Source organism: Dryobates pubescens, chromosome 1, assembly GCF_014839835.1.
Source record: "Dryobates pubescens isolate bDryPub1 chromosome 1, bDryPub1.pri, whole genome shotgun sequence".
Classification (NCBI taxonomy): Eukaryota; Metazoa; Chordata; class Aves; order Piciformes; family Picidae; genus Dryobates; species Dryobates pubescens.
In genome coordinates this window covers 59,605,530-59,619,548 of record NC_071612.1, presented here as the reverse complement: position 1 = coordinate 59,619,548, position 14,019 = coordinate 59,605,530, and the positions used below count along the sequence as shown (strand labels likewise).

General features: G+C 47.2%; 1 protein-coding gene across 1 annotated transcript in view; it reads left to right on the top strand.

Moving 5' to 3' along the window:
* Window positions 1-14,019, top strand: part of SYN2 (synapsin II) — a 283,986-nt gene that overhangs the window by 238,181 nt on the left and 31,786 nt on the right. The window contains exon 10 of the mRNA XM_054166626.1: window positions 11,761-11,910. Within this exon, the coding sequence (XP_054022601.1) occupies window positions 11,761-11,910 (150 nt within the window). The remainder of the gene's footprint in view (window positions 1-11,760; window positions 11,911-14,019) is intronic.

Here is a 14,019-nt window from a genome sequence, read left to right as displayed (position 1 = left end):
ACACATAAGTCACTTTGTAGATGGCTGTTTCTGGAAGATTATTAACTAAATTCATGTTGTCCTCTCCCTTTTTATCCTATGCCAATAACTGTATCATGTCACCATTCAGTGGCCTTATGGTGTTCATTCCTTCGTTTAATTCTGCTTTCTTTCATTCTCCAAAACCACGGAGCAACAATTTGTCCCAGTGGCTGCTATTTGCAGCCCAGAAAGCCAATCACATCCTGGGCTGCAGCAAGAGAAGCACAGCCAGCAGGGCCAGGGAGGTGATTCTCCCCCTCTGCTCCACTCTAGTGAGCTCCCACCTGGAGCACTGTGCTGGAGCCTCTATTGCAGGAAGGATCTGGAGGCGCTGGAAGATGTTCAGAGAAGGGCCACAAGGATGAGCAGAGGGCTGGAGCTGCTCTGCTGTGAGGACAGACTGAGGGAGTTGGGGCTGTTCAGTCTAGAGAAGAGAAGGCTCCAAGGAGACCTAACTGTGGCCTTCCAGTATCTGAAGGGGGCTCCAAGAAAGCTGGGGAGGGACTTTGGAGGGTGTCAGGGAGTGATAGGACTGGGGGGGATGGAACAAAACTAGAAATGGGTAGATTCAGATTGGATGTTAGGAACAAGTTCTTCCCCACAAGGGTGGTGAGAGACTGGCACAGGGTGCCCAGGGAGGTGGTGGAAGCCTCATCCCTGGAGGCTTTTAAGGCCAGGCTGGATGTGGCTGTGAGCAACCTGCTGTAGTGTGAGGTGTCCCTGCCCATGGCAGGGGGGTTGGAACTGGATGATCCTTGAGGTCCCTTTCAGCCCTAACAATTCTATGATTCTATGAATACTGAAGACAGAGTATTTAAGAGGCTAAGTACAACATTGTGTCTCCTGAGTTTAATGTTCTAGCTGTAGTTCCTAAACTCCAGCACTACAGAGTGGCTCTTTAGCTGTGATCTGGTATGATGCACAGGTAAGAGCATGTTGGGTCTTAGTGGTAGATCCAGTCACCCTGCCCCACTTCTTCAAGAAGGGTAAACATTTTCTTATGCTCTGGTTTCTGTAGTACCACACAATCACAGAGTGCCAGGTTGGAAGGGCCCCCAAGGATCATTTGGTTCAACCTTTCTAGGTGATAGTAGAGTTGAAATGAGATTGCTGTCAAGCTGAGACTTAAAACCGACCAATGCAGGGGAATCCACTGCTTCCCTTGGGAGTGAGTTTAGCTTAAAGCAGCCTTTCCAGCATTAGCTGAGAAATTCTGAGTAGAAACTATGCTGTTTGGGTGGGGAAGGGACTTTTTACAAGGGCTTGTAGTGATAGGACAAGAGGGGATGGATTGAAGCTTGAGGAGGGGAGATTTAGACTGGAGTTTGGGAAGAAATTCTTTCCAGTGAGAGTGGTGAGACACTGGCACAGGCTGCCCCGGGAGGTGTTTGAATCCCCATCCCTGAAGGGGTTTCAGAGAGGCAGAGATGTGGTGCTGAGGGACATGGATTAGCAGGAGCCTTGGTAGAGTTAGAGAATGGTTGGACTGGATGATCTTAAATGACTTTTCCAACCAAAATGGTGATATGATTCCAGACTTAAATATGTGTCTCTATAAAAATATCATGTTTAATTGTATATATTTTTAAACCAATCTCTTTCACATATCCTCTTGGCTCTATTACCTGCATTTTCTCCTTATGTTTACACCCTTTTTGCCTAGTGTATCTGCACCAGTTTGCAACCCATGAGTTCAGCTTTATCCAGCAATTCTGGACACAGAAATTATTTGCTTGGTTTGTTTTCATCCTAGATTAGACCAAACTCATATAACTATCTGGAGGCTTCATCTAGGGATGCTCTGTTCCCTTTCCCAGCTGTTCTTACTTTTCCAGCAGCTGCTGTTACTCACTGGCTGCAGGAAGGGCTGTGAGCATTCCCTAGCAGTCAGGGCTGACTTTCTGCTGTGCTGTCCCCTCAGGTGTGGTCACATTTACAATTCCAATTCATTCCTGCCTCTGCTGTGGAGACCTCAGGGAAAGCCCCAAGATTACTTCACATCCAGTCTCTCCCTCACTTCTCAGAAATCACACCACTTCTTCTTACATCCCACTCAGTCTGAATGACCTCCTCAATCTGTTCTTTTTTCTCAAGATCAGTTACTTTCCCCATCCTTAGAACTCTTAAAGTAAAAGCTGTATCAGCCTCTGCCTTTTCACCACAACTGGAGCCATAGAGGTCCCACAAAAACAGCACCAAAGAAGAACACATAAGACAGCAACAGCACAATTGACTTACAGACCACAGCAAATATTTTTTTCTCAGTGCTCACACTCTCAAGCATGGGCACTCAAAATTTCCCTGATTCACAAAGGAATGAATTCCTCCTTCCTCTGTAATTGCCAATTATCTTCTGTAATTCAGAGAATCACAGACTATACCTGGTTGGAAGAAACCTCCAAGCTCATCCAGTCCAACCCTTGACCCAGCACTGAAGGGTCAACACTAAACCATGTCCCTAAGCACCAGGTCCACACACTGCTTGAACCCCCCCAGGGATGGTGACTCCAGCACTGCCCTAGGCAGACCATTCCAATGTTTGAGAACCCTTCCAAAGAAGAAACATTGCCTGACATCCAGCCTGAACCTCCCCTGGCACAGCTTGGGACCATTTCCTCTGGTCCTATCATTCAAAGGTCTTTTTCCACATGAAATCCATATGTCATTATTCTGTCAGACTCCTTGGGCACTCCTGTCTTGGAAGCTCACTGTCTTTGCCTTCATCCTCCTCTTGTACTTCAGCATCCTGACAAATACCTTTTTCTTCCACTGTTCCAGGAGAGTTCTTCACCTTTGCCCTTTCTTTAGTCTCCACAACTCTGCCTTTCCCAGCACTATTTGGGCTGGGTCTTCACAAAGCCCTTAGCAAGAGAACCTTCTTCATGAGGCTTGGACTAAATGACCTTTAGAGGTTTCTTCCAACCCAAACTATTCTACAATTCTTCATCTTTTGGTGGTAAATATTTGATGTAATCATAGAATCATATGATGGCTTGAGCTGGAAGGGACCTTAAAGATCATCTAGTTCCAACCCCCTGCCATGGGAAGGGACACCTCCCACTAGACCAGATTGCTCAAATTTCCATCCAGCCTGGTCTCAAACACTTCATTGCCTCAGCACCCTCATAGTAAAGAACTTCTTCCCAGTGTCCAATTTATATCTACCCTGCTCTAGTTTAAAACCATTGCTCCTTGTCCTATCACCACAAGTCCTTATAAAAGTCTCTCTCCAACTCCCCTGTAAGTTCCTTCAGGTGTTAGAAGGCCGTTCTGAGGTCTCTCCAGAGCCTTCTCTTCCCCAGGCTGAACAACTCCGACTCTCCCAGCCTGTGCCCACAGGGGAGGTGCTTCAGCCCTCTGATCATCTTTGTGGCCTCCATTGGACCATGTCCAATTGATCCATTGAAGAGCAATGTCTAGGCAATGACAGCATGCTCTCTCCTTCACACATGATGATGCCTTTGCAATTACTTAGATCTTAAAATTGCACTGACTCCTTGATTAATCCCACCCCATCCCCTTCATACTCATTAGAATTAAATAGCTTTTTTTCTCTCCTCCCTTTTATCTTCCTCCTCTCCACTCCTCTCCCTGTCTTCCACCTCCTCTCTCCTTCTCTTCCCTCTCCCCTCTTTCTTCTCCCCTCTCTTTTCTCCTTTCTCCTCTATTCTCTCCCCTCTCTCCTCTCCTCATCCCAGCCCTTTTCCTTTCCAGTCTCAGTCTTGCAGCCCAGAAGTTGAGTGTTTGCCTTATCCATACTAGCAGTGGGGAGCACAAACTAAGTCACTGTAAGGTCATTTCCTGAAAGATCCATGATTTGTTCTGTCACACTGTTGTGCTGACTTAAAAATGCTGCTGTAGCTTCTGTTAATTGTTGCTAATAGATCCAGCCAGTCTCTTAAAGTGTAATATGGAGGTGTGTTAAGTGCTTTTCAGAGCATGGTTTCTGGGTGATGAAAGAAATCCATCCCCTGGAATTGCCTGTAAATGAAAGGTAGAAGTGAGAGGAATGAAGTGACTAATGAACAGCAACTCCTGTGTTTGCCCATGCAAGCATACAGCATTACAGGCAGGAGGCAGGAGGCAGGAGGGCTGGATAGCTGCTCAGCACAGAAAAACCTGGGGGTCTTGATTGATGGATTACTGAATGTGAGCCAGCAGGGTGCCCAGGTGGCCAAGAAGGCCAACAGCATCCTGGCCTGGGTCAGCAACAGTGTGGCCAGCAGGTCTAAGGATGTGATTGTCCCCTTGTACTCAGCACTGGTGAGGCCACACCTTGAGTACTGGGTTTAGGTTTGGGTCCTCACTAGGAGAACAACACTGAGGCACTGGAGCATGCCCAGAGAAGCCAAATAAAGCTGGTGAAGGGTCTGGGGCACAAATCTGATGAGCAACAGGTGAGGGAACTGGGATTGTTTAGTCTTCAGAAGAGCAGCCTGAGGGGAGACCTCATCACCCTCTACAAACAAGCACCTCAAGGTTGGAGTGAGGTGGGGGCTGGTCTCTTCTCACATGCAACAAGTGACAGAACAAGAGGAAACAGCCTCAAGTTGTGTCAGGGGAGGTTCAGGTTTGATATCAGGAAAGATTTCTTCGTGGAAAGAGTTCTCAGGCAGTGGAACAGGCTGCCCAGGGAGGTGGTGGAGTCACCATCCCTGGAGGTATTTAAAAGCTGTGTGGATGTGGTGTTGAGGGATGTGGTTTAGTGGTAGTAGCTTAGCAGTAGCAGTGGGATTGTGAGATCTAAGTGGGACTTGGTCTCAAAAGTTTCTTCCAACCTCAGCAGTTCTATGATTCTGTACTGGTATCTGCAGAAGTAGCTTGTTTGATTTTATACATGACAGAGGTCTTCTTGCTATGGAAGCCTCAGAGTGGGAAAATCCAATAGCTGGACCAGGCACTGGAAGAAGACAAAGGACAAACCTGGCTGGTTTTAAATTGTATTGTAAGACTAATAGAGGCTGTAAGTAGACTATTTATAAACAGGATGCTTTGTGTATTTTTCAACTCTGTCAAGCCATCTAATGCAGGGGAAATGCCAGCATGACATGCCTGTTACTCACTCACAGGCTGTAGAAGCTGCTAAAGTGTTACCCAAAATGGTTTTCCTTCTCAGTTCATATACATTCATAAACATGCATATAAAATGTTACTGATTTCTGATAACTGCCATTAAGTATTTTACTAGGAAGGAAAATACACTGCATTCTCTTAAAGAAAAGCAAAGAGAGGGACCAAACCCCACCCTGTGAAGAATTCACCTTGATGCCTTCATCTTCACTCCTGTGCCAAGGAATAGCAGAAGTCACCTGTTTGTAGGGTCTGCCATTGAGAGTCACAGCAGCAATCACATAAAGGGGGGAAGTGAAGCCACTGCTTAGCAGCCACATTCCATAGAATCATAGAGCAGCTTGAGTTGGAAGGCACCTTCAAGATCATCTGGTTCCAGCCCTCCTGCTAGGTGCAGGGACACCTCCCTCCCACTAGACCAGGTTGTTCAAAACCTCATCCAGCTTGGTCTTAAACACTTCCAGGAATGAGGCTTCCACAACTTCTCTGGGCATGCTGAGTGTAAATGGTGTACTCTGGGCATTAGCTATTCCCTCTCAGCAATGCAAGTTGTAAAAGACCCTTCTGGCAGCTATGACTTCTCCCCACCCACATTACTTCTCAAGTCCCATCAGTTACTAAACTGAGCAGTGTCCTGCAGCTGAATGGGATTTAAAGCTTTAGTAATCTTTTATTCAGCTATTGAGTGAGATTTCAGTTTGGGATCAGTAGTTTTCTTGATGATCTGATGCCTTGCCTTCTCATTATCCCACTTTGCTGTCTTGGTACTTCAGCAGAGCACCAGAACACAGACTTTGAGTCCTGTGTCCAGTTCTTGGCTCCTCAATTTAAGAAGGACATGGAGACACTGATGTGTTCAGAGAAGGGCAATGGTGCTGGTGAGAGGTCTGGAGCACAGCCCTGTGAGGAGAGGCTGAGGGAGCTGGGGTTGCTTAGCCTGGGGAAGAGGAGGCTCAGGGGAGACCTTATTGCTGTCTACAACTCCCTGAAGGGAGGTTATAGCCAGGAAGGGGTTGGTCTCTTCTCCCAGGCAACCAGCACCAGAACAAGAGGACACAGTCTCAAGCTGTGCCAGGGAAGTTTAGGCTTGCGGTGAGGAGAAAGTTCTTCCCAGAAAGAGTAATTGGCCATTGGAATGTGCTGCCCAGGGAGGTGGTGGAGTCCCCATCCCTGGAGGTGTTCAAAAAAGGATTGGATGTGGCACTGGGAGCCATGGTTTAGTTAGTCATGAGGTGTTGGGTAATAGTTTGGACTTGATGATCTCTGAGGTCTTTTCCAACCTGGTTGATTCTGTGATTTTACAGCTTGCCATCATTCAAGACTTGGTCTCAGACTCAGTACGTGAGCAGTGTTAGGCTCAGCCTATCTTTGGCCCACAGCATTTGTTCCAGTATGTCAAGGGACAAGGAAGGTTTTTCACACATTAAAACCTGGCCAAGTGCCAGAAGATTGCCAAGGGCTAATGGTTATGGGTTTTAATTTCCTGTGTGTTTGAATTTGCCTCAAGATGTCAATAGGAAGCTATGCTTGAAAATACTGTCTCCAAGAAAGGCAAGATCTTCTCTGCTGAAGTGGACATGAAGTTTTGAGCAACACCTCAAGGCTTCTTTTTTTATCCTTAGCCACAAAACTACACTTTTCCCACGCCTTCTGGTAAACAGCATGGCAATATCTCCTAAAGAAGTATGTAAAAATAGGAATTCAGGCAGAACCCTGTCCTCCAGCCCTTAGTCCTGACTAATCCTTTGGCAGAACCTTATTTTGGGCAATTTGTTTCACAGGCACTCCAAATAATGTTTTAATGTAATGGACGGTAAGCGAAGTGAGATTTTCTTTGCCAGCTTGTCAAGCCTCTAACTGTTGCTTCTGTGCTTGAGTGAGGGGTGGGGGTTGAACATGCACCTGAGAGTGAGAGGGGCAGTATTTCCCCAAATAGCTGTCATTAATGCCTGCCTTCAGGGGGGGCATGTTTTTAGACCGTGGACTCTGAAACTGATATGTTTTGCAATGGACAACCAAGCATCCAATGTCACAGGATCACAGAATGTTAGGGTTTGGAAGTGACCTCAAAAGCTCAGCCACTCCACCCCCCCTGCCAGAGCAGGAACACCTATACCAGATCACACAGGAAAGCATCCAGGCAGGTTTTGAATATCTCCAGAGAAGGAGACTCCACAACTCCCCTGGGCAGCCTGTTCCACTGTTCAGTCAACCCTCACAGTGAAAAATTTTTTCCTCATAGAATCATAGAATTGTCAGGGCTGGAAGGAACCTCAAGGATCAGCCAGTTCCAACCCCCCTGCCATGGGCAGGGACACCTCACACTACAGCAGGTTGCTCACAGCCACATCCAGCCTGGCTGCAAAAGCCTCCAGGCAGGAGGCTTCCACCACCTCCCTGGGCAACCTGTGCCAGTGTCTCACCACCCTCTTGGGGAAGAACTTCTTCCTAACATCCAATCTGAATCTACCCATTTCTAGTTTTTTTCCCATTCCCCCCCAGTCCTATCACTCCCTGACACCCTCAAAAGTCCCTCCCCAGCTTTCTTGGAGCCCCCTTCAGATTCTGGAAGGACACAAGAAGGTCTCCTTGGAGCCTTCCCTTCTCCAAACTGAACAACCTGAACTCCCTCAGTCTTGTCCTCATAGCAGAGCAGCTCCAGCCCTCTGCTCATCCGCGTGGCCCTTCTCTGGACACTTTGCAGCACCTCCAGATCCTTCCTGTAGTAGGGCCTCCAGAACTGGACACAGTGCTCCAGGTGGGGTCTCACACTGACATCAAAACAGTCTGCCATTCAGTCATTATTAATATTTTAAAGTCCTAGCCAAAGGATCTGGTACAGATGGTTGACTCCTCCCTCCAGGCAGTATCTAAATTGCTCCTGGACTTGATGATCTTTGAGGTCTCCTCCAACCTTACTGATTCTATGATTGTATGGAAAAAAAAACCCAAACCAAAACAAATAACACCAAAACTCATGATATATTAGGAAGAAGTTCTTTACTCTGGGGGTGGTGGCTTGCCCAGAGAAGTTGCGGAAGCCTCAGTCCTGGAAATGTTTAAGGCTGGGCTAGATGAGGCTTTGAGCAGCCTGGTCTGGTGGAAGGTGTCCCTGGCCATGCTAGGAGTGTTGGAACTAGATGATCTTTAAGGTCCAGTCCAACTTCAGGCCATTTTGTGACTCTATGAACTTAGTGGAAATAAATACTAAAGTAAATCCACAGAAGTGTTGTGTTTCAAGAGTCACACAACCAGTGAGGCTACATTTTACCCATTCAGAAATATCAGATCCCATTGCTTCAACCATTTTTCTCTCAAAGACATATGCTTAACAAAAAATATGGTACATTTTATATGGTAAATTCTATTATTGATATATTTAATTCTTATTAATATCTTCAATAGTGTTGATGAAGGGTCAAGAGAACAGGTCTTAGGAGGAGCAGCTGAGGGAGATGGGGTTGTTTAGTCTGGAGAAGAGGAGGCTTCATTGCCCTCCACAGCTCCCTGAAAGGAGTTTGCAGTGAGGTGAGAGTTGGTCTCTTCCCCCAGGTAACAAGTGATAGGACAATAGGAAATAGAATAGCATAGCATAGCATAGAATAGAATAGAATAGAATAGAACAGACCAGATTGGAAGAGACCTTCAAGATCATCGCGTCCAACCCATCATCCAACACCATCTAATCAACTAAACCATGGCATCAATCACCCTATCAAGTCTCCTCCTAAACACCTCCAGTGATGGTGACTCCACCACCTCCCCAGGCAGCCCATTTCAATGGTAATCACTTTCTTCCTAACATCCAGCCTGAACCTCCCCTGGTGCAGCTTGAGACTGTGTCCTCTTGTTCAGATGCCTGGGAGAAGAGACCAACCCCCACCTGGCTACAACCTCCCTTCAGGTAGTTGTAGACAGCAATAAGGTCTTCCCTGAGCCTTCTCTTCTCCAGGCTAAGCAACTCGAGCTCCCTCAGCCTCTCCTCGTGGGGCTTGTGCTCCAAACCCCTCACCAGCTTTGTTGTCCTTCTCTGGACACAAGTTGAGTCAGGGGAGGTTTACATTGGGTATTAGGAAAAAATTCTTTGCTGCATGAGTAGTCAGACATTGGAAGAGGCTGCCCAGGGAGGTGGTGGAGTCACTGTTCCTGGAGGGGTTCAGGAAACCTGTGGCCATGGCACTTTGGGACAGGCTTTAGGGTCGTGGTGGTGTTTGATTGCTGGCTGGACTTGAGAGGTCTTTTTCAGCTGAAACATTTCTATGAATTCTGTGAGTCTGTGATGTGGTCCAAGAGTCGATCCTTTGGTCTGGGCTTCAATTATTATATCAGTGTTTACTTTGCAGTTATTTTGTAGCTTTTTAGTGCTGAGAAGCTGAGAGGCGACACCCTAGATCTGAAAATCCCAGAGCAAGTGTTGCTGATGTTTTGGTTGTCAATGTCTCTTCTAAGTGAACAAACAGCAGATTAAAGTAATTGCTTTTGCTCTTCAAACTAATCTCATTATAAGAAAAAAGCAGTCTTTGTCAGCCCCACTAAGAATGTCTATAGAGATTCCCATAGTTTGAAAGGCCTCCAAGCTTAGGTGCTGGTATTTACAATGCAGCTCGTTCCAGCTGCTGTGCAAGATGACAGATTACATCCCAGTGTTGTAAGGACCATGCATGCTCCTCTAAATCCAAATGGCTCTTTAAACAGCTGAGCCAGTTTCTAGGAGGACTGGAATGGCTGAATGAAGGAGGGTAAAACTCTGCTCTGTAAAGGAGGTGAAGTGTTCAGTGTACATTGAAGGACTGAGAAGAGGTTTTTTGTCCCCATAATACCGCTTTCACCTAAGGAAGGATCCATACCATGCAGATGAGCTTCATTCTCTTCAGCTTAATCCTTGTGTCACTCTGCAACTAACAACATTCTTGTACCTGTGTCCAGTTCTGGGCCCCTCAGTTTAGGAAGGACATTGAGACACTTGAAGGTGTCCAGAGAAGGGCAACGAGGCTGGGGAGGGGTCTTGAGCACAGCCCTGTGAGGAGAGGCTGAGGGAGCTGGGGTTGCTTAGCCTGGAGAAGAGGAGGCTTAGGGGTGACCTCATTGCTCTCTACAGCTACCTGAAAGGTGGTTGTAGCCAGGAAGGGGTTGGTCTCTTCTCTCTAGCAACCAGCACCAGAACAAGGGGACACAGTCTCAAGCTGTGCCAGGGGAAGTTTAAAGTCGAGGTGAGGATAAAGTTCTTCACTGAGCGAGTCGTTCGTCATTGGGATGTGCTGCCCAGGGAGGTGGTGGAGTCACTGTCCCTGGAGGTGTTCAAGAGGGGATTGGATGTGGCACTTGGTGCCATGGTCTAGTCATGAGGTCTGTGGTGACAGGTTTGACTCGATGATCTTTGAGGTCTCTTCCAACCTTGGTGATACTGTGACACTTGCAGAATCAGGCACAAAACTTCAGTATCTTCCCTTCAACTACACAAGCTGGGTCTCCCCTCACCCTCCTCTGCTCCAGACCCTTTCCCTCAGCCACTCCTCACAAGACCTGTTCTCTAGGCCCTCCACCAGCTTCATTGCCCACTCCAGCATCAAAATGTCTTTCCTGCACTCTTCTGACTCTGTTGAACCTTTTAAATCTTGTTCCATTTAGCTGCAATAGAGAAGAAACCTCAGAGGCCAAAGAGATACAGGAAGGTGCACTTTGAAAGTACTACAAACCTCGTAACACTCATTGATCCTTCTGTGGTTGTGCAAAACCCATGAAGGATCTCTTGCTAATGATTCTTTCCTTCCTCACCCACCACTGCCTTTTCTCTTGCCAGAAAGGAGGGTGGTGAGACACTGGAACAGGTTGCCCAGGAAGGTGGTGGAAGCCTCATCCCTGGAGGTTTTTAAAGCCAGGCTGGATGTGGCTGTGAGCAGCTTGATCTACTGTGAGGGGTCCCTGCCCATGGCAGGGGGGTTAGAACTGGCTGATCCTTGAGGTCCCTTCCAACCCTAACAATTTTATGGTTCTAATAGCTCACTGTGTCTGCTGCAGGCTTTGCCAGACTAGTGAGAAATCTTGTGTGATAGCCTGAAGGTTAGATGGACACAACTCAGCTTGTATGAAGACTCAAACTGGATCAGATATAATGATATCCATACAGTATGCTACTGGGGTCTCACTGCTTTATCCCTCACAGCCTTCTATTAACTATTAATGCTGCAATCTTAAGCTCCCTGAAAACCAGGATGGATTGTCTGAGTAGCAATAAAGCTGCTGAAGGGTTTAGAGAACGGGTCTGGTGAGGAGCAGCTGAGGGAACTCGGGTTGTTCAGTCTGGAGAAGAGGAGGCTGAAGAGAGATGTCACTGCAGATGTCACTAAAACTCCCTGAAAGGAGGCTGGAGTGAGGTGGAGGTTGGTCTCTTCTCCCAAGTAAAAAGCAACAGGATAAGAGGAAGTGGCCTCAAGCTGCACCAGGGTAGGTTTAGTTAGACATGAGGAACAATTTCTTCTCTATAAGGGTTGTCCAGCCCTGGAACAGGCTGTCCAGGGCAGTGGTGGAGTTTCCACTCCTGGAGGGGGTTAAAATCCTTAGAGAACAGTAGTGGTGCTGAATAAACAGATGTCCTAGCACTCCACCCAGCTGTGGAATCAGTTTGCTGTGGTGCCCTATCAATAGCTGATGCCTTGTTTTCTTTTACAGGTCATGGACTGTTCAATGCCTCTGATTGGTGAGCACCAGACTGAAGACAGGCAACACATAACTGAGCTAGTCGTAAGCAAAATGAACCAAATGTTGTCCAAAACTCCTATTCCATCTCCTCAGAGACCCACTGCCACTCAGCAGCCTCAGGTAGGAAACTTCTGAGCATCCCATTCTAGAATTTTAAGCTCAAAACTTTCCTGTAAGAATGTGGCTGGGAAGCTATGCAAGAGTGTGCTGAACTGCAAGGACTTCTCAAGGTGTCTGAGAGGTTTGTCCTGTTGCAATCAGATCATCTCCTGAGAGAATCGAGTAGTCCACCTCCTGGTGTGCTGCTACCAGCAAACTGGTAGCTGGATGCAGTGAATTACCAGGCTTTGGGCTGTTTCCTTTCAGTTGCATCTACATGAAATCTCATGGAAACAACAAGCAGCACTGTCAAAGACAATCTTTGCCCTGAGGATGTCAGAAAGAGACCTAAGACAACAGTTGGTGTTCTTGTGGGAAATAAATGACTTGAGAATCCTGGTTTGTGTGCTGCACAGCAAAAAAACAACCCTGCCTTTCAAATCTAGGAAGCTTCTGAAATCTGTTGAGCACAGTAGGTAACCTGTGTCCAAGGTTGCAAATAGATGCTTTTCACTCATTTTATCTCACATGGTGTAGAGGTTTGTGCCTTAACTGGGAGTTAAGAGCTCAGATGAGGGCAAGGCTGAGAATCTCTTCCCTGCTCCCCCCTCCTGCCTCCCAACAGAGAGAAAAAGAAAGGGAAGGAGCAAATCCACCAAGCAATAATTTGGAGTCTGCTTGGAAGTAGAGAGGTAAAGAGTTTTCTTTAAACAATATATATATATATATAAAAAACAATGACAGGTAAGGTTCACTAGGGCAAGGAACAAGGATAGATGAGAGGAGGAAAAAAAAAGGAGTACAAAACCAGTCTCTCTGTGAAGAGGCACAGAAGCAGCAGGGAGAAGGATCAGACCCAGCTATGTGGCAGAGGAGCAGGAAGGCAGCTGCAGTAGCTCTGCCCCAGGAAGGCAGGAGCCAGCCAAAAAGAGACCTAATGGCTTCAATGCCCTCCCTTTTATACCCTAGCTGGGCAGGGAGGGGGGAGTGGAACAGACTCAGTTTCCCAGGGGGAAAACGTCCTGCAGGGAGGGCAAAGCACTTGCAAGGCCTTTCCCCCTTTGTTTTCAGGATGGGCGTTAACCCACCACACATGGCCTGATGGTTCAAGTGTGGAGATGAAGAATTCTGCCCCTGGCCTTCCTGCCAGCCTGGCTTTCAACCTTTGGAAGTCATCTTTGTCTCTCCATTTCCATGCTTACAAAACATGAAATTTGTTTTGCTGATCCTTTGAGGAGCTTCTGAGAGTGTGGTGTTTTTATAAATGGGACAGAAATTTTGTCCCTCTAAATTGGAGAGAGATGGATTTGATGGGTGGACTGTTAGATGGATGAGGTGTTGCAGTCAGTGGCCCAACATTCCAATGGGAACTAGTAACAGGTGATGTTCTGAGGGTCTGGAATGAGGCCAGTACTGTTTAATATCTTTATCAGTTACACACACAGTGGCACTGAATGAGCCCTCAGCAAGTTTGCAGATGACATCAAGCAGGGTGTTGCCATCAGAACCCTAGAAGGAAGGGATGCCACTCAGAGGAACCCGGATGGTAAGGTCTGCACTTGAGTTACAGCAGTGCCCCAGTAACAGTACAGACTGGGCAATGAACTGATGGAGAGCAGCCCTGCAGAGAAGGACTTGGAGATACCAATGAATGAAAAGCTGGACATGAGCCAGCACCAAGTGCTTCCAGCCCAGAGCCAGCCCTGTCCTGGACTGATCCCCAGCAGCATGGGCAGCAGAGGGAGGGAGGGGATTCTGCCCCCCCGCTGCACTCTGCTGAGGATCCACCTGCAGTGCTAGGGCCAGCTCTGGAGTCCCCAGCACAGCACAGACAGGGACCTGTTGGAGAGGGGCCAGAGGAAGCCACAATAAAGATGGGAGGGGTGGAAGCCCTCTGCTATGAGGCCAGGCTGAAAGAGTTGGGTTTGTTCAGCCTGGAGAAGAAAAGACTCCAGGGAGCCCTTCTGGTGGACTTAAAAGGGGCCAAGCAGAAAAACAGAGAATGATTTTTTTGCCAAGATCTGTAGCAACAGCAGAAGGGGTGATGCTTTTAAACCAATAGAGGAGAGATTTAGACTGGATAAAAGGAAGAAAATCTTTACAATCAAGATGTTTAGAACAGGTTGTACA